Genomic DNA, 19,103 nt, shown 5'->3' with positions numbered 1-19,103 from the left:
AAAGTGTAACTTCTGTCAGATGTGTGTCGTCGCTTTGTCGCGGTGCTCTCTGATTCGCAATCGGCCACACGATCCAACCATGTATGCGAAAAGAGAATACTAAAATCAAGAAGAGAAAAATTCAAAATAAAAAATAAAATAAATTATAGACTAATACCTGAATTGATTAGCGCGATTCTGTTTATTCTCACAAAACTTAAAAGCATGCAAGTACCCAGCGCAAAGATATCGTTCTGGGTCTTTAGGATAATTCTCAGGACAAACAACTTCCGTGCTAGGACTACTTCCGTGGCGGATAACGAGCTCCCACCGCCATGTGGTGTCCGCTGGGAACTCTCAGAGAAACAGTATGGCTGTCTGTCTCTTGAGTGCCAGAAGGAACTCAACAACGCGATTATCCACCATCAATGATATGCTGAAGCAGTGGGAAACAATCTTGGAACCTTAGGAAACATCAAACATACAGCCCCAGAATGCCTCTTGAATGGAATGTGGACTTGATCCCTTCGCTTTCCTGCCCAACAATAGTTTACGGTATTTGAGATTGATATATGATGGAGACACATATTAGAAGGAATGAATATACTCAGATCATCATCAATGACCATCATAAATGTGTCAATGTGTCGGAATCCCAGCCTCTGAACCTCAAGAAACATCAAATATACAGCCTCGGTATAGAAATGTACATCTCTTGAATGAAAAGTGGGCTTAGTTTCTTCAATTTCTTATTTGGCAATAGTTTACAGAATTGGAAAGTCGGATACATATAATAGAGACATAGAATAGAAGAAAAAGATACAACTGAACAGTAATAGAATAGAATCTTATCCTCAAACAATAAGGTTGTGAACCCGACCCATGAAAAAGCCCGGGCATCCATGGATGTGTCACCCTGGAACCCGACCCGACCCGACCCGACCCGTGAAAAAAACATGTCCGCGCTTGTCCGCGCTTAGGGGACCCACGCCCAGGCTTCACTAAACCTAGTTAAGTGGGTTAGGCGCGACACCCGTTATATACGCCCATAAGCGCCTCCAAAAACACGGGTCGGGTTTGCGGGTTGAATTAGGTGAACCCGGGAACCCAATTCATTCGGGCAACCCTCAACACACTAGTCAAGAATATATCAATGTGCCGAAAACAACTCGCAGGCCTCACAAAACATCAAATATACAGTCTCAGCGCACAAAGAGAGTGTCAGCCCGTTTATGCATACTCCATGTTTCTACTCAACAATAGTTTACAGGAATGAAGATTGACAATTATATGATACAAAGCAAGAATAGAAGAGATGTATATATCTCATTATTATTAAACGGAGCGAAGCAAAGTTTAATTAATTTTTTTTTTTTTTTTTTTTTTTTTTTTTTTTACAGGGGGAATTTTCATTCAAAATTAGGGTTTCTTAGATCGCGTGCAGTGGAGAACTGATCTACTGATCTTCCAACACTAGCCCGCAATTGGCTCATAGAGTCCTATTCTTACCTCTGTGAATTATCTACATACCTACCTGCTCGATATCCGATCGATTGCTAATAGAATAGAGAATTCTAGATATCTGCCTACCTATCTGCGTGATATCCGGTCAATTGCCAATGAAATATAGAATCCCTCCTAGATAGCTTGCTACCTATCTACATCCCTATCTATCAACCAACCTTTCTGCTCAACATCCAATCATTCTCTACGAGAATAAATACCATCATCTAACTACCTACCCATCTATCTATCTATCAATGCTAGCTTACTAGCTGGCTACATGACTACCTGCCTGCCTATCTATCTACTGACCTGTTTGAATGTGTGATATCCATCAATGATATCTAGCGATGATATCTACTACGATATATATATTGATGATGATATCTACCATAATATCTAGCAATGATATCTCCTGATGATATCTACTGACGATACGATAACTAATATAACTTCGTACTTTTTGCTCCGTCCTGCCCAGCTGTACGTTTCATGAAGCTCCTGCTATATAGAGTGTTGTGTGCCTGAGCTGGCCAACCTACCCTTTGAATCAATTTAATGATGCCTGAACTTTGAATTCTTGCAATAGAAATATGATTTTTAATTTTGAATTCTTTCCAAATACATCAATGAACATTTTGCAATTTGCTTTTTGGTGTAATTTGAAAGATTTAACTAGACATGGTGGTGGTGATGATTAATGGATATTAAAGAATGTAGATTGATGATATTCGTAATATTTTCCGTAACTACAGTGTGGTTTTTCATTAACTATGCTGTGGTCGTGAGTAAATAGTGCTTGGCACAGTTAGTAGTAAACATAATTTCTTCTCTTTTCCTTCCTCTTTTTAATATGATAAACGAAGGAATTTTGCTGTTTAGAAAAAAAAAAAAAAAAGGAAAGCAACGGACCCGTCTTGATTACTGTCTACCCCTTAAAGGAGAGTGGAAACTTTCAGAATTATTTCTTGCTTTTTTTTGTCTCTCTACTCTCCTCTCCTCTCTTAAAGCCCCCGCTTTTCCTCTCTCTCTCTCTCTCCATGTATGTGTGTGTGTGTGTGTGTATATGAGTGATCACCCCAACGCCGACGCCCTCGTGCCCGTGGCCCATTACTCCATTGCTCCATGTCCATGCCTGTCTCATGCCCATCTCGCCACCAACAAGTTCCGTCATCATACAATACTAGGAATAGACAGAAAGGATAAATAAAATATAACTGTGATATGGTAGGATTGGAAAAGAAAAAAGAGAGAGACTAAGTAGGTATAGTATAATGGCCCTGATTCCCTTTCCCCTTCACTTCATATTAAATAAATAAAAAAAAGGAAGAAGAAACGCCGTTGTCTCTCCCCGCCTTCCTTTCTCCGTATTTTTATCTCACCGTTTCACTATCGAGACATAATACAGTGTGTTTTTGTCCTAACCGCCTTTCCTCTGGTTGGCGGTAGCAGCAGTAGCAGATGTTCCGGGTGTCGAAGAACGCGCTGCATTATTGCTTGCGTTATTATTATTAGTGATGGGAAGCGCTACGGCAGCCGCTTTTGCGTTTCGATCGCGATCCCTGGATGTGGACGGGGAGGAGGTATTCACATTCGCATTCGCATTCGCATTCGTGTGGTGGTTGTTATTGCCGTGGTTACTATTGCGAGTTTGATGGGAAGAGAAATGGCTGGAGTTGGCAATTGCGGCACTGGCGCTGCGGAGTTCGATCTTCTTGCGTTCCATTTCCAGCTAAGGGGGAAAAAAACAACGAAACATTAGTTTGACCAAGCTAAGGAAAAAAAGGCGTAATAATATGCCACTTACAACTTTCCTAACTCTCGTCAATGCTGGGCTCACCCCTCCGTTATCAGGCGATAGAGAGCGGCAATTATCGATATGGTACGGCTTCGAAATGATTACAGTATCGGCTACGACAATGCTCGTGCCATCCCAGCGCGCTGGCATGGTCCTGCTAAATGCATCAAACAGGTCCTGTGCTTCCTTGCTAACCCCCTTTCCACGCCGCTGTTCGCGCTCGTGGAGTTTGGAAACTGCAGCGGCTTCGCGATTTTTCAGCGCGCGAATGTCGAGAGGGTAGATGGACGGGTACGCATTGGCGAAGGATGGGGTTTGTTCGGTGGGGCTTGATGACGCGGAGTGTGGGGGTAGTGACAACAGTTGGAAATTGTGGATGCGGGATATGGGGATTATGTGATAGTCGCCCGGGTGAGAGAGGGCGGGAGTGCCGGAGGTCATTGGCGTTGGTGGAGGCGGAGATGTATTGATTGCGATAAGATTGGTGATGGGGCAGGCTGCGAAGAGAGTCCCCTCGTGCGTTGTGGAGGTGGGAGATGTAGTATTGACGCGGATACTATGACGAAACAATTTCATGTTATTACAAGTGGGAAATATATTTGGTTTGTAGAATCAAACTAGCTCGCAATCAATCGGCAGTGTGATGGCCCGTCCACTTCCTTCATAGACTGAGCTCTAGGCAAGGTTGGAAAGACCGGCGGCATAGGATATATAAGCTTACCGGGCGCCAATGGCTCCACACAAAGCCATTTCCATCGCGACGGCACCTGACGGCCCAACACCCGACGGGGCCGCACCGACGGGGCCTTTCCCTCCAGTGCTCTGTCGCTTGTTCTCCGTTGCCATCATGAACAGCGTTCCTGAAAACGCAACCCTCGACACCAAGGTTCGGGTGCAACGTGTAACAACAAGCGCAAAGCGGGGGAAAACAATGTGTCGGGTATGATAGATATTACCACCTCACGGAGACCATGGAGAGACGAGTAGGTGTCTTACTGAACGACTCCTCTTATTTTCGCTGGGACGCGGTTCGTGTAGATGCTCTGTTGCGGCTGCGCTAATGCAGCCTGCGACGAATCGAAGAGGGAGGGGGAAAAGGTATAGCGTTATTTGAGTATAGTTATGGGCCGTCCTGGTCGTGCTTCGTGAAGTACTGGCGGTCAGATCATTGACAGCAAGCTGAAGCAAAATATAACAACTAAAAAAAAAAAATTGTCGGGCGGGTAGGATGGCAGCGGCTAGCGGCGAAGGAAATAGCAACCCAGGCTTTGAAACAGAAGGATGAGAGAGACAGGCAGGCAGGAGAGGAGATAGACGGGAAATATCGAAAAGAAGAGGACGGCTGATATTTAAGAGAAGGAGGAGGAAAAAAAAAAACAAGGACACAAAAAGGGGTAGAAATCAAAAGAGCAGTCAGGATGATAAAAAAAAAGGCAAGTAACAAAATCAATCAATCAATTCAGGTAACAGCAGCTCGTCCTTCACCGCCCAGGAGAACACTCGAAAACAGGACGGTCCGAGAGAGCCTCCTGCGCACGACGGCCGGAGAAGGGTGGACGGCCACGAAGCAATTGAATGGGGGGATTGAGACGCTGGGGCGACGGTGGAGATGGGTTTGGAGATGTTTTGAGGACTTCCAGCATGGATGTTGCAGCGGCGGCGGGAGGTTGAGTCAGCCGGGGCTTGGCGGGTTAGTCAGCAGCAGGTGGAGGTCCAGCGGCGCATCTTGCTGAGGACTTCCAGTCTGTAAAGAAGAAATGTTTTACAGTGGCAGCTAGCTAGCTATGGCGTCTTCGTCTGATATTAACTTAACGAAGAATGTTCAATTTGGATTATGTAGGTGGGTTGGCTTAAAATCCGTCTCCAGACGCTCCAACCCTGATATGACTATCTTCTTCTACTGTGCAAGTACTTGTTGGCTTTCCCTTCCTCCCCGTTTTCCCCTTACTGTCCATTTTGTTGATAGGATTGTTGATATTGCTGTTTTGTTTTATCTTTGGTTTGCTGTCCCCAATCCTCCCTGTTTCCGCATTCGACTTCCACACCACCTTGAGGCCAGTTGCCCATAATCTGATTTCGGCGGTATCGTCGACATCCCTTTCCATTCGCGTGAAAATATCCACAATGATAAATTGATGAACTCATACGCAATAATGACTCCCGAGGCATCCTAGCTACTTTTATACTTTGATATTTATGAACTGCACACTTTGCTCCCACCCTTCTCAGGCCTCCTTCTCGTTCTCGCTTCATCTCCCTACATGGGCTATGCTTGGTACGTAGAAGCAGAGACATTACCACCACGCCCAGTCCAGTTGACATGATGGTACTGGCCTTCAGGATACTTCTCATTAGCACACTCTGGCTTGATAAGGAACGTATGCGCGCCAAAGTAATCTCGCTGAGCCTGGAGCAGGTTGGCCGGTAGATCGTGCGCGCGGTAGCCATCGTAGAAACTTAGAGCCGTGCTGAAGGCTGGCGTGGGGATTCCCCATAGTGCACCTTTGCTGACGACATCGCGCCAGCCCGACTGGGCCTTGTGGATGGCCTTGTTGAAGAAGTCATCGAAGAGAAGGTTTTCCAGGTCTGGGTTGTTGCGGTAGGCGTTGGTGATGTCCTTGAGGAAGACGGAGCGGATGATGCAGCCGCCTCGCCACATTAGGGCGATGGAGGGCTTGTTTAGTTTCCAGCCGTATTCTTTTGCGGCCTGGGATTTTGGATTTTGGATTAGTTGATATACTTGGTGGAGAGGGTGTGTTGATATTAAATTGACACTTATATCAAAAAGGAAAGCGAATGGGAAATGATCAAAAAACTCACGTTCTGGATCAGCATGAACCCCTGAGCGTAGGAAATGATCTTGGATGCATAGAGGGCTTGTTCCAGGTTATCGATGAACTCCTCCCTGTTACCGGTGAAGTTTGGGGTGGGTCCCTGGAGAATCTTGCTGGCCCGAACACGCTCTGGTTTCAACGAACTGAGGCAGCGGGCAAAAACTGCCTCTCCGATCAAAGTCACAGGCATGCCGAGATCGAGGGCGTTAATGGCGGTCCACTTGCCAGTACCCTTTTGTCCCGCAGAGTCAAGGATCTTTTCGACTAGAGGTGCACCATCGTCGTCATTGTAGCGCAGGACATCGCGGGTGATTTCGATCAGGAAGGAGTCCAAGACGCCCTTGTTCCATTTTTCGAAGACGTCGCCCATTTCCTTTCCGGTCATGCCTAGGCCACGCTTCATGATATCATATGCCTAGAAGATAACAAGACTCCGATCCCCGTTTAGTGACAAATTCCCTCAGGATGGTATCGCGATGGGAGATCGGACGACAAGACATGAACCGTCTCTGATTGCTCACCTCTGTGATCAGCTGCATATCACCATACTCGATACCATTATGAACCATCTTCACATAGTGGCCAGCACCCTCATCACCAACCCAGTCACAGCAGGGCTCGCCATCACTCTTAGCAGCAATGCTCTGGAAGACGTCCTTAATGTATGGCCAGGCCTCCTCGTTTCCACCAGGCATCAAGCTGGGTCCGTATCGTGCACCTTCCTCGCCACCGGAGACACCTGATCCCACAAAGCGGATGTTCTTGCTGGCTAGGTATTTCGTGCGGCGGTTCGAGTCCGGGAAGTGGGAGTTTCCGCCATCAATGATGATGTCACCGGCTTCGAGATGGGGGAGGAGGGATTCGATAAAATCGTCAACTGGCTTTCCGGCCATGACTAGGAGCATGATTCTGCGCGGTCTTTTGAGCTTTGCGCAGAACTCCTCGATGGAGTGGGCGCCGACGATCGACTTGCCTGAAAATATGACACAGATTAGAGTTGACTCTTTTTCCAATGGGTGAGGGGGTCTGACACATTTAGGAAGAAGGGAGGTAAAAGTAAAAATCAACAGGAAAAACTGAAGAAACGATATGAAATTGCAATCTCAAAGGCTGAACGCCTTACCTTTAGCTTCATTTGCTAGGAAACGATCGACCTTAGATATAGTGCGGTTAAACGCTACGACTGTGAAGCCATGATCTGCCGCATTCAGGATGAGGTTCTGGCCCATGACGGCCAGACCAATGAGGCCAAAATCACCACTGGGAGCAGGAAACGCGGGTGAGCCGACATTGATGCCGGCCAGACGAGCGCTGCAAGTCAGCAATCAAACTTTGTCAGGCGAAACCAGGTGTATATTTTTGGGGGGTGGGGCAAGGTTGAGGAGTGATGAGAGAGTTGGCAGTCTTCCTGCAGGAGTTGGGAGCGGGAAAACCGAGGCAGTGAGGGTTGGAGCCAAACTCGCGGTCGGCACAGTGAAGAACACTTACACTGCCTGATCTGCCATGGCGAAGGAAGGATATAGAAGATTGATTCGTTTTGGGGATTGATTGGCGGATTGAAAGGCGGGTTCGTACGATTCTGAACAAACGGGCGGACCTCTGGTTAGTTTGCAACGATATCACGGAGTGATTGCGAGGAAATTTTTGCTGACCGGACAGCTTCGGAAGCGATGAGACAGGAATTGGAGGCGCAAAAAGGGGAGGGGAGAAAGTGGGATGCTGGGGATGTCGAGGGATTGAGAGAAGTTGAAGGCGGGAAAGCCGACGAGAGACGGGGGATGTAAGTTAAGTACTAAATAAGGATGGATGGATGATGTTAGAAATCAATTGCGCCGCTTTGCCCAATTTTTACGGACCGACATCTCCCACGATTCAACAGTCCTATTTCAGTGTACTATAACATTAATTGATATCATATACATACAGCACTCCGTAATCGTATGTGAAATTCATCTAAGCATCGTGCATTAACTACTGGTGACCCCACTGTTTTGTGAGACGGCATCGTGATGCCCGGCACGAGTCTGTTTTGGCGGGGTATTTTCCAACTGGAACTATTTAGTAGCGGAGGGGCATTTTTATCCAATTTTCCACACAGGTTACATACGGCCTTGACAGCCGCCAGGTGGGATATACTAACTAACCAAGCTGACTGGAACGAGAATTCCACTGACAAAGCATCCTGCATAGCCCATTTTTGCGTCTATTTCTTTGCCACAGGCCCCAGAGCACTGTCTGCCGGATCCTATCATCGATGGGTCGATTGGCCATTCTTTAACCCATACCATGCTAAGATTCCGGTAGGCATCTCACACCCGCCACGGGCTCATGGCTGGGCTTGTTATGGCTGTCATTTTCGCGGCACAGTAGACGTTGAAATAATCCGTCCAAACTACGACTATCCCTACCATGCATGCTGCCATTCAAGAATTCTGTTTATCAAACACCAATACCAAGTACCATAGTCTCTAACCTCACCTAATAGTATCCAACACGGCGTATTGGTGGCATTGCTATTGATATCGCAAATGTTCCCGGCCCATTCCTGCTCTCTCTCTCCTTCTCTCTCTCTCTCTCTCTCTCTCTCTCTCTGTGGGCTTGGGCGTGGAATGGGCAATGACAATATTTTGCATTCATCCTGATCGGTCCGAATGATGATTGATGCTGATTGGTGGATTTTGCGGGCCAAGTTTGTAAAATATACACAATACCACTAGTATTTAACGATGCTAGTGCCAACCCACCATCGACACGTGATATAAACAAGGTTGGAAAATTCCCAGCCTTCAACCTTCTCTTGCACAGTTTGATAAAGACAGCAGTCTCTGTCAGGAATAGCAAGACTCCGTCTTCTGCCAGGGAGAGTGAAACAAGGGGCAGTGTGTGTCGATACTTATCTCTATCGGGAAGAATAAAGTGGAATCAAGCAACTTAACGTGCTCGCGCTCCAAGATCTCCCGCCACGTTTCCACACTCCATCCGGACAGCTATCGCCATCATCCACTGCTCACCCACCCATCACTCCCCAGTGCGAGTTTTTGAAGAACCACTTGCGCTGCTCTAGATCGCAACGTACATACGGAGCCTCTATTTCGTTCCTTGGACGTGCGCAAGGTACGTGTGTCTTTTGTTACTGCACAACTTCGGCCAAAGAAATAGGCTTTCCTGTGCAATCAACATAAAACCCATTTCGACGAGTCTCCGTTCATCATGTCCCTTCCGCCACCTCCAGGTCTCCAACAGCAACCGTCTCAACCCCTGTCCTCGAAACCACCGCCGTCCACGTCTCTCCCCGCACGACCGCCCCCTACTGCTTCTTACCAGCCAACCGGTGCGCCGGGGGTGGCCAATACTGCTTCGACTACTTCTGCTCCTAGACCCGGCGCCGGATACAATTCGCTCACAGCTTTTCAACCCCGTACCGTAACTACCGGCCAATCTTTCCGCACTCACAGCCCTAATGTCTCTGCGTCTCCAGCTGGCTACCAGCACCATCAGCAACCCCATGTCCAGCAATACTCGCGACCGCCCTATGGGCAACCCAACATGACCTACTACGGACAGCAACAGCAGCACTATCAAAATCAACACCAACCTTCACAGCAACACCAAGCGGTAGGCGCTTACGGTCAGCCGGGTGTCCCCCTCATTCAAAATCCCTTCCCTTATCCATCCCAGCCACCAAACAATGCATACAGCGGAGCTGGAAGAGGGTATCACCGCCAAACTGCGGGCTCAGGCCTCGACCCGGACACCGAAGCGCAAATAGCTCAATGGCAGAGCGCGTACATGGGTAAGGAGAGCATCGAAGCCGCACAAGCCGCAGCAAATACTGCCGGCGGCAAAGGCGCATCGGGCGCCACTGGCGCCAACGCGGGACCACTGGGAACCGTCCAACGCACACACGACGCCGCAGCGTCTTCGGCGCCATCCAGCGGTGCGCGGACGACTTCATCCACGCCTATACCGCCAGGTGCAACCGCAGCGATTGGCGCAGCTGCAGGCACAACCGCAGGTGCAGCCGAACCGGCCAAAACTGTCGTCCGCTCCGGCGGCGGCCAGAGCTGGACAGACTCCACGCTTCTCGAATGGGACCCCGCACACTTCCGCCTCTTCGCGGGCAACCTCGCCGGCGAAGTGACGGACGACTCTCTCCTGAAGGCGTTCTCGAAGTACCCCTCCGTGCAGAAGGCGAGGGTTATTCGCGATAAGCGCACGGAGAAGAGTAAAGGGTATGGTTTTGTAAGTTTTAGCGATGGGGAGGATTATTTCCGTGCTGCGAGGGAGATGCAAGGGAAGTATATTGGATCGCATCCCGTTTTGCTGAGGAGAGCTATGACAGAAATCAGACCCGTGGCGGCGTCGAAGGTTGGGGGGGTGGGGGCCAAGGGGGGTGGGAAGAAACGTGGAGGGGGAAGTGGTGGAGGTGGAAAGGGTGTTGGCAGTGCTGGAGGCGGCGGCGGCGGTGGCGGCGGTGGTTCGAAAGTTATCGATGGTGGGATACAGAAAAAGCAAGGGAGGACGAAGGGTGGCTTGAGGGTTCTTGGATAATGCGCCCCGTACTTACTTGTTTTCTGACTTTCTTCCTTGTGCTGGTGTTTTGTCGGTCGTTGACATTTGGCGAGTCAATTAAGTTTTGGATGGTTTATGTATTCATCTATTCCCGTTTCCCTTGATCGTGTTTCCTTTGTTTTATTCGTGGGTATAAGCTCTCTAGAATAAGTCGATACAAAGCGCATGGAATTTTGTGTGCTGTTTAACTGATAACTTGTCTTCGAGACCTTCCCCCTCCCTTCCCTCATGTTACCCGTAAACGTTTCGGAGATAAGCAGTTTTACATACATGGCGGGGTGGAGTGTGTGAACCGTCCATACCAAGCTCAGAGAAGGGCGGGAGCCTACCGCCACACACACACACACAGGGAAATTGAGTCAAGGCTCATTTAGGTTTGGGTGGTTATATTTATGTATTTTATTTACTTATTGGGAGTACGTTTGAGAGAAAAAGAGAAAATTTCCGACTTATGTTATAACTATCAATAACGGTGCAGTTTGATCTCTCTCACTCATACATTTCCCATTTCGAACCTCTTAGTGAAATTCTCTGGGCCTTCCCTTTCTTCCCTTTTTTTTTTTTTTTTTTTTTTTTTTTTTTTTTAGAGGGTTAAATAAATAAACATCAAAAGCAATCTGTTTCTTCCACTCTCCGTTTGGGTTGGCTTCCTGGTAAGCTGGGACATGAACAAAACAAAACAACTAAAACATGACAATGTCTGTTACGTGGCTGCTGATCTCGGGTTGTCTTTGTTAATAAAATAAGCTGAGGACAAAGGAGAGTTGACCAGTCCCCAAGGGAGAGAGAAAAAAAAAAAAAGCCTTCGTGGGTGTCGGGAAAAGCATTCTAAGAAAGGCATTCTTAACCAATTAGATAGAACTCCTGTGATCTGTGGCATTAGCTGTAGATAATTCGTCATCAAAATGACAAACGTATATGGGGCGCAGACGCATGAAATAAACCATGGAAACGATACATAGAAGTTTGAAATAATAGATACTTAGCGAAATGGAAACTGGATATTGCAGTGGGCGGTGTTCAAGTGTCCAAACAAATGGGCGGTCGGCTGCTTCACCGAACTCTGAAGGGCCCGAAATTCTGGTCAGATATCTGCCAAATCCGACGTTGCTGCCGTCGTTTGATACCTGTAGCTGTGACAGATCAGGATAATTTGATCATACGCGCCAAGGGGTGGTGTCAGCTTTGCCCTGCGAATAGCTATACCATGCACAATCGATCGCGTCGAGGAATGTTGTTTGGTAGCAATGGATCAATCGTAACCTGCTACCGATTAGTCGCGGGCCGATTGTAAAATAGCTCTGCCGATATATTAGCCACACGTGTAGAAACCCTAGACCCGGTGAAAGTTTGTATTTGCTTTGTGTATATGCTTATCCATGAGTTCGAAATGAGAGCATGCGTCGTTTTGCAGGCTGCGCTTCTGGAGGGATGCCTGCTCTTTTTTGGCCTTGCTCGTTTTGAGCCGGCTCGAACTTCTTCACCATCAGACTACCATAACAGTTAGTTCATGCATTCGGCGGGTATACGGCTCTCTAATAGGGGGCGTGTCGGTAAGAATCTTTATACGCACCTGGTCCTCTGAAGATGCCGCTTCATCAATTAAGGCAGTTGTGGCGAGCCAACCTTGGCCAGGCGTAGCAGGAGGAGTAGCCGATACAGAACTACAATAATAAGGGCTTGTACAATCATTCATTCCCCCAGATTCCCACTCACTCTCTTTAATGTGCAAGCGTCACTTGTTTTTGCCAAGCTTTGAACTTTTTCCAGCCGGTAGAATCGAAGATAGATTTACAGGCTCGAGAGCCTTCCTGCCTCGTATCACCGCGCAATTTATTTATGATCGAATTAGATGTTTTGCAAAAGTAGTGGACGCCGTCGAGGCAGCGAGTGGTCGCCTCAAATTTGTACTTTTTGAGACATTTGTGGCATTTCCACATCCAAGGGTCTGGTGTTGGCGGCGTTGCAGGTAGATGATCTCCTTCGGTGTCTTCTGGAAACTTCGGAGTAAGGCAAGGTGTTATAGTAGGGCTTTGTTATGGAGATGTCCTAATGCTTGTGTCAATTGTCGCTTGAATATCATCGATGTCGACCGGAGAGTCCTGGGAGTTTGAATCCATGATTACCACAGTGGAAAGGCAGGCAAGTACCTTCACTGAGAAAATATGTTCTCAGTGTTTGCTGAAGAAAACTCAGTGCTTTATATAATAAAGACTTCTATAGAAAAGAGAGCTTCTGGCACATGCCGATGTTAGGCAGGGTGTTGCCGAGAGGGAGTGTTTTACAAAGTTCAAAATGCCAAAACTGCGTTTTATGGAAAAACCAAATCCTCTATTTCAGGCGGAAGAAAAACACCTTAATAGCTATTGAAAATAGGGCGCAGCGGACTGATCACAAGCTGCTTTCATAGAATGAAAGTAGTCAATAAAACTGCAAGATATAAGAATCAAAAATAAAAGCGAGGAAAGTAAAGAGCTTGCGGGAAATCTGGAATATAAATAGTTCACCTACATTTCGTACCATCCCGATGGTAGAAACCGGGCTTGACGAGGAGAACGTGGAAGCTCATTGTTCAAAGCATAGACAGATAATTCATAAAACATGTGAACGGAGGCAGCTGCTTTGCATAGTATGTGCTACAAACGCTGGAAAAGGCAAATCGTCCGATATGTTTGCAATTAGCTTTTATGCAAAAACGGTTAAAAGTCGGTTCCTGTTAGGGAATATCCGGACACGGGGATATCCCACGATCTGCTGGAACGTTTGAATATGGATTCCCACGTCGAGGAGCCTTGTGTCCTTGACAAAAGCTGTGGAGACAGTTTGATATCAATGCTTTGAGAGAACGAGAAGGAAAAAGGGAGAGTTTGACTTTTTGATAGACCTTATCACACGTGACTTGGGCCCCGCCCAGAAAAGTATGAGAGCTACAAACCGATGAATGACTCAGGGCCTGTTATTCTATACCGCATGACGAATATCTTTATCGCAGTTTATTTGGATCCTACGAGACAAGAATTTGAGTGGCATTCATATTTGATCTGCTATTTTCATTCACATTTGCACGTCCTGTCAAAATGACTACCCCGCCTCCTGGCGCGGCGGAGGTCGTGGTTCCAGTGCACGATGGGGAGCGGAAGGTGGCCACGGAACAACAGATTGACCCTTGGAATGTTGAAGCTGGACATGACGCCCAAGGGAATGCCATTGCCATTGACTATGTTGCACTTTCGCAGTATGTTTTGGATTCCTCTACTTCGGCCGGGTGACTTGGGCCTCACACATGTGGGACAGGAAATGGGCGACCAAATTAATCGACGATGAGCTCCTCCAACGTTTCGAGCGTCTTACAGGCCATAAGCCCCACCGTTGGCTGAGGCGCGGCCTTTTCTTTTCACATCGCGATTTCGACAATATCCTCAACAAGTACGAGCGGGGGGAGCCCTTCTTCATGTATACCGGAAGAGGGCCTTCAACCGATGCGCTACATCTGGGCCACACAATCCCTTTCTCGTTCACAAAGTGGCTACAGGATGTATTTGATGTCCCATTGGGTATGTTTAAAGAGATGGTCGACGTTATTCGACGCTGGAGTTTTGTTGTTTTCGGCTAGGCTGACTCTCTGTAGTTATTATGCTTACAGGTGAGCCGCGCGATTAGTTCAAAATATCTAAAGTCTATGTTGACAATCGAAGACGACGAAAAGGCCCTTTTTAAGGACAATCTCACATTCGAAGATACCTATAAGTTCGGGTTGCAGAATGCGAAGGATATCATCGCTTGTGGGTTTGACCTGAAGAAGACTTTCATATTTAGCGATCTGGATTATGTAAAGGGTCACTTTTTGATGAATGTTTGGGAATTCTCGAAACTCGTAACGTTTAACCAGGTTCGAGGAGCGTTTGGGTTTAATGAGAGGTTAGTACTGTTAAGCTCTGTTCTCAGGTCATGCAGGAGCGCTGAGAGAACAGGAGAGCGCCCTAATCAGCGCGAGGAGTTGTTTTGTCAGGCGGTGTTGACATGAATAAACTAGTGGCTCTCGCTCCTGATATTCTTCTGCTCTTGTCTCCTGTCTTTGTACTTCTCTAATTGCTCGATCGATTTGATGGTTTCTAACATTGTACAGCACAAATATCGGCCGGATAATGTTCCCAGCTGTGCAATGGTATGTTATTCGCTCCCAAAAGTCGTGTATTCCGCTGACTGTGAGATAGTGCAGCTGCATTTGCAACGTCCTACCCAGAGATCTGGGCTCATAACCCACCCGCCCTGAGGACTAAAGATATAGGCAAAATTCCTTGTTTAATTCCTATGGCTATCGATCAAGATCCGTATTTCCGACTGGTTCGTGACAATGCTTCGCGTATGCGATTCCCAGGGCCAAAGCCGGCCCTGATACATTCCAAATTCCTTACGGCTCTGCAAGGTATCGGAGGGAAAATGAGTGCAAGCGACCCGAAGTAAGAATACGGATCTCCCCTAGAAATGACACAGATTTAGTAACTTACACCCTTGCTCATAGTTCTGCAATTTTCATGACGGATACTCCAAATCAAATTAAGGTTCGATTATCCTTTACCCTATCACGCCTGATCATCACTGCTTACTAGTTCACCTTGCAGAAAAAAATTATGAAGCATGCATTTAGTGGAGGGAGAGACAGTATAGAAGAGCACAGACGGCTAGGCGGTAATCCTGATGTTGATGTTTCGTTCCAATGTAAGTGACTATTCCTTAAAAGTTATTGTTTTACTGAATCACAATATCTGACCACACCCCATGAATAGACCTCACGTACTTTGAAGAGGATGACGAGAAGATCAAGCAGATCGAAGAAGGCTACCGGAAGGGGGAAATCCTCACCGGGGAGCTGAAGACCATGGCGATCACTTTACTTCAAGAATATGTGGCAGAATTCCAGGCTCGGAGAAAGCTTGTTTCGGACGAGCTCTTGAAACAGTACATGACTCCCCGAAAGCTGGAATGGAGAGGAAATCCCAACCCTAAGCCCAAGGAGGTCAAGCCGAAGGAATCGAAACCGAAGGAACCTAAGATAAAGGAGACGAAACAACGTCAGGATGAAAATTGAGAGCAAACCAGCGTCAGATATAGATATCGATGTTCAGCAGATTAGATATAGATTCTAGGTTTGGAAACAGATACTAGGGTTTGTTACCCGATAACTGCGCCTCTTTATGGCTAGGAATACCGAAGTAGATTATGAATAGAAGGGAAATACATTGAACATAAGGATATTATTTCATCTTTCGACTACGTCCTATAACTAATGATTTTGCTTGTCCATCCCAAGGCACTGCGATATTTACAGGCTAGGACTCAACAGGGTAATGACATAACGCTGCCAAATTACGGCGTATTCAAGAAACAGGAGAGATGGTATATCCCCTTGTTAGAAATAGCGTGCCATACTCGTATGATGCACTCCAGCTTTCAAGACCGTCTCACTTACTCATATGCCCGTGTTTCGCCACGGGAGGGCTTTTGGCACCATTATGGAGAGTACTAATTAATATAAATTTGGAGGCATTCTATTTTCCTGCAAACCACGGACATCACCAAACATGGCCAATGCATGTACTAGTTAAACTCCCTTCTCGAGGGATGCCCCTTTTTCCGATCGAAATCATAGTTATGCATTTAAGAAAGGTCGTTGAATACTACAAGATGCGTGTTCACCAACCTTGGGAATAACCCGAGAGTATTTCTACGAGAACTAGAGTACAGCCTTTGAAAAAATGCAGAGAATCAACTGTGTCAGCTCCGAAATGATTATTCACAACATGATTGATATTGTTCAGGTGAGTGCTAGGAACATTATGAATAGTTGCATCACATCACATCACAACCTGGATCACTTTGTCTTCACTGTTTGTCTTGGATGTGGTGAAGTACGACTGCCGGTCTCGGTATCTGTATCTGTATCCGTATCTTACACTGTATTCATCAAGCGACAAAACACACTAGTGACAGTTACTTGTGGCTGGGAAATTTCTCGCCGGGCCATCTTCAACGTTATTCGACCAGCCACGTCTATTTCCTATGTGTAGCTGCGTGGGGAATACTAGTCCGGTGCTTGCACACGCTAGAAATGTAATTGGAAATCTCAATACCGCGTCTCAAGCCAAATCCAGTCCTCGCTGTCGAAGTTATAGGGCCTTGGTGCCTGAAATGACAGCCAAAGCTGATGATTCTTGTATCATGCTTACCATATAAATTTCTAGCCTGCACAAGCGACGACTTTCCACGCCTCCGTACGGATTACTTCTATGATTGTTGATCTGGCAGCAGTCAATGAATTAAAGGCAGGGCTGGGGAATGAGGCAGGTTGATGATATATTATGCCTGAGGGTATTTTTTTTTTTTTTTTTTTTTTACTTTCTCTTCCCTTATTTTTGCTCTCTTATATTCTTTTCGCTTTTCCCCTTGCATAGTGTTTTGGCAGGCGACTCCTTGCGTTCTCTCTTCAAGTACTATAAATTTTCCCTTTTAACTCGATACATGATTATTCTCTGTATTTATTTCTTCCATTTTTACTCATAGATTACGAACAGTTTGCCCTGAAGTAAGTCAAGCTTTTAGTCATTTTGCTCTTTGTTTTTTCCTCAGCCGTCGCTTGAATCCGATCGGATTGCCGCTCAAGGTATACACGATGAACCTGCCTGCTGCGCTAAACGTGTATTACATGTCCAAATGATGGCACAACCTGAAGATGGAAGAGAAGTATGTTAGCTGACATGTCCTCTCTACAGAAAGAGATTTGCATCTGTATAAAAACGGGAGACGATAACATATATCAAATCTCATTTCCAAAATTTGGCAACTTTCTCCTTCCAAGAACCTCAGGGCTGTAAACCAGTATCAAGCATCTTTTGGATCTCGAAAGCCAACCACCAAGTTGCCTGCTCCATAGACCTCGAAAAGAGGAACGAAGGGCGCCCCAACCCGCACAGCCACCGGACTCGCTCTCTGCATTTTCACGCCAAACGTCGATACTAAGAAACAAAAGACAAAACAACGGAAAAAAAAAAAAAAAAAAAAAAAAAAAAAATGGTTAAGCGAAACATTACCATCGCTATTATCCTCATCCTTTTCTTCCTGATTGTCGGAATAATCTGCTTCGTGATCTACGCCATTAAAAACAGCCTCGCCTTTTTCGGCCGTCAGAGAGCAGTCGATGAAGAGGATGGAGAGTGACTAATCGGTTCGTTCGACCTATAGTTACATAGCACCGGTTATATATAACCCGATGCACCATTCTAAAAATTCGATGAAAGTGGTTGGAGGCAGTGGGGCAAAAAATAAAAGACATCATGGGAATTTATGTCGCCATACAGGAGAGATTTCTTTTTCTAAAGTTAAATTTCCAATCTTTTTAGAAGCGGAAACGACTGCAGAGAAAAGCCTTCTCCAAAAAGGACAGCCTTTCATCATCGACTCCAAGACCACAGTTCCGAATAACGCCCTTAACGTCGCCGTATATATAAACAGTGCAAATCCGGGCCCACGACGTTTGATAATATATGCACATGATATATACCCCCTGCTTAAATTATATACCCATCTTCATTTACTATATTGCTACCCCCACCCCGAAACGTGGGAATTCGTATTTATTATCGCCATTTTTACGGCTTACGATGATGACGGCTTTGGGTTTGGGTTTGACTTTTATGATTTTCTTACGAGCAGCATGCATGAATCGTTAAAAAAAAAAAAAAAAAAAAAAAAAAAAAAAAAAAAAAGACGACTTTATGAAAATAGGATTAGGGCTCTGGGGGCGTTGCATTGGTTATATTGGGCGTCTTAATCGGAGTTTTAGGGTTTGTTGTTTTATTATTCATAATCTTTTACAATGATTTTGGGATACTTATTTATTTAATATTTTCGTTCGTTGCCTCATTGAATGTATTTACGAACACAATCCATGTTACGGTGCATGAGTAATAATATATATATATACTCCGTACTCCGTATATATATAATAACTACCTGTCCATCGTTTCCCCGAAGCTCCTTGATGTTCACGCGGCGGCGGAAACCCCTCTAGCTGTCACCGATGAAGACCCGAGGTTAATGCAAGTCGTCGAAGGTATGTCTAGAACATCATACCAGAAACACTGAATTGGATGCATCACACAGACGAGTTATGGAGATTCATTCCTTACGCATGTCGAAGAATGCAAATGCAGTTTCAATCTCCATATCAAAATTTGTACAGTACATGTAGTAGTAAGTAATAGTAGTGCAAAGAACATGGATGAAAAACAATAAAAGTAGAATATAAAATATCATACATAACTGGAGCCTTGTTGATTGATTGTGAAGATGTGAGCGTGATGAAATCAAATACAGCTTCTAGAGAGCCTAGCCTCCGGGGTCTCTGCTTGGCCTACTCC

General features: G+C 46.1%; 5 protein-coding genes across 5 annotated transcripts; 3 read left to right on the top strand and 2 right to left on the bottom strand.

Moving 5' to 3' along the window:
* Nucleotides 1–2,902: 2,902 nt before the first annotated feature.
* Nucleotides 2,903–4,126, bottom strand: HCAG_05885 (conserved hypothetical protein; the record flags this gene model as incomplete). The annotated part of the gene is made up of 3 exons (XM_001538230.1): nucleotides 2,903–3,214; nucleotides 3,290–3,836; nucleotides 4,002–4,126. 3 exons carry the CDS (start codon nucleotides 4,124–4,126, stop codon nucleotides 2,903–2,905), a joined length of 984 nt encoding a protein of 327 aa, XP_001538280.1.
* A 1,420-nt stretch (nucleotides 4,127–5,546) lies between these two features.
* Nucleotides 5,547–7,619, bottom strand: HCAG_05884 (hypothetical protein; the record flags this gene model as incomplete). The annotated part of the gene is made up of 5 exons (XM_001538229.1): nucleotides 5,547–5,987; nucleotides 6,101–6,529; nucleotides 6,636–7,087; nucleotides 7,238–7,425; nucleotides 7,603–7,619. 5 exons carry the CDS (start codon nucleotides 7,617–7,619, stop codon nucleotides 5,547–5,549), a joined length of 1,527 nt encoding a protein of 508 aa, XP_001538279.1.
* Nucleotides 7,620–9,324: 1,705 nt separating this feature from the next.
* On the top strand, nucleotides 9,325–10,665 carry HCAG_05883 (conserved hypothetical protein; the record flags this gene model as incomplete). The annotated part of the gene is made up of 1 exon (XM_001538228.1): nucleotides 9,325–10,665. One exon carries the CDS (start codon nucleotides 9,325–9,327, stop codon nucleotides 10,663–10,665), a length of 1,341 nt encoding a protein of 446 aa, XP_001538278.1.
* Nucleotides 10,666–13,969: 3,304 nt separating this feature from the next.
* On the top strand, nucleotides 13,970–15,775 carry HCAG_05882 (tryptophanyl-tRNA synthetase; the record flags this gene model as incomplete). The annotated part of the gene is made up of 8 exons (XM_001538227.1): nucleotides 13,970–14,240; nucleotides 14,315–14,329; nucleotides 14,382–14,604; nucleotides 14,813–14,851; nucleotides 14,961–15,146; nucleotides 15,209–15,248; nucleotides 15,309–15,405; nucleotides 15,474–15,775. The coding sequence occupies 8 exons, from the start codon at nucleotides 13,970–13,972 to the stop codon at nucleotides 15,773–15,775; spliced, it is 1,173 nt and encodes a 390-aa protein (XP_001538277.1).
* A 712-nt stretch (nucleotides 15,776–16,487) lies between these two features.
* Nucleotides 16,488–17,478, top strand: HCAG_05881 (predicted protein; the record flags this gene model as incomplete). The annotated part of the gene is made up of 4 exons (XM_001538226.1): nucleotides 16,488–16,505; nucleotides 16,929–17,031; nucleotides 17,248–17,269; nucleotides 17,457–17,478. The coding sequence occupies 4 exons, from the start codon at nucleotides 16,488–16,490 to the stop codon at nucleotides 17,476–17,478; spliced, it is 165 nt and encodes a 54-aa protein (XP_001538276.1).
* Between the last annotated feature and the right edge of the window lie 1,625 nt (nucleotides 17,479–19,103).

This window comes from Histoplasma capsulatum, genomic scaffold (assembly GCF_000149585.1).
Source record: "Histoplasma capsulatum NAm1 scaffold_7 genomic scaffold, whole genome shotgun sequence".
Classification (NCBI taxonomy): domain Eukaryota; kingdom Fungi; phylum Ascomycota; class Eurotiomycetes; order Onygenales; family Ajellomycetaceae; genus Histoplasma; species Histoplasma mississippiense.
Note: the sequence above shows the minus strand (reverse complement) of the source record. Positions and strands in the feature narration are given on the sequence as shown.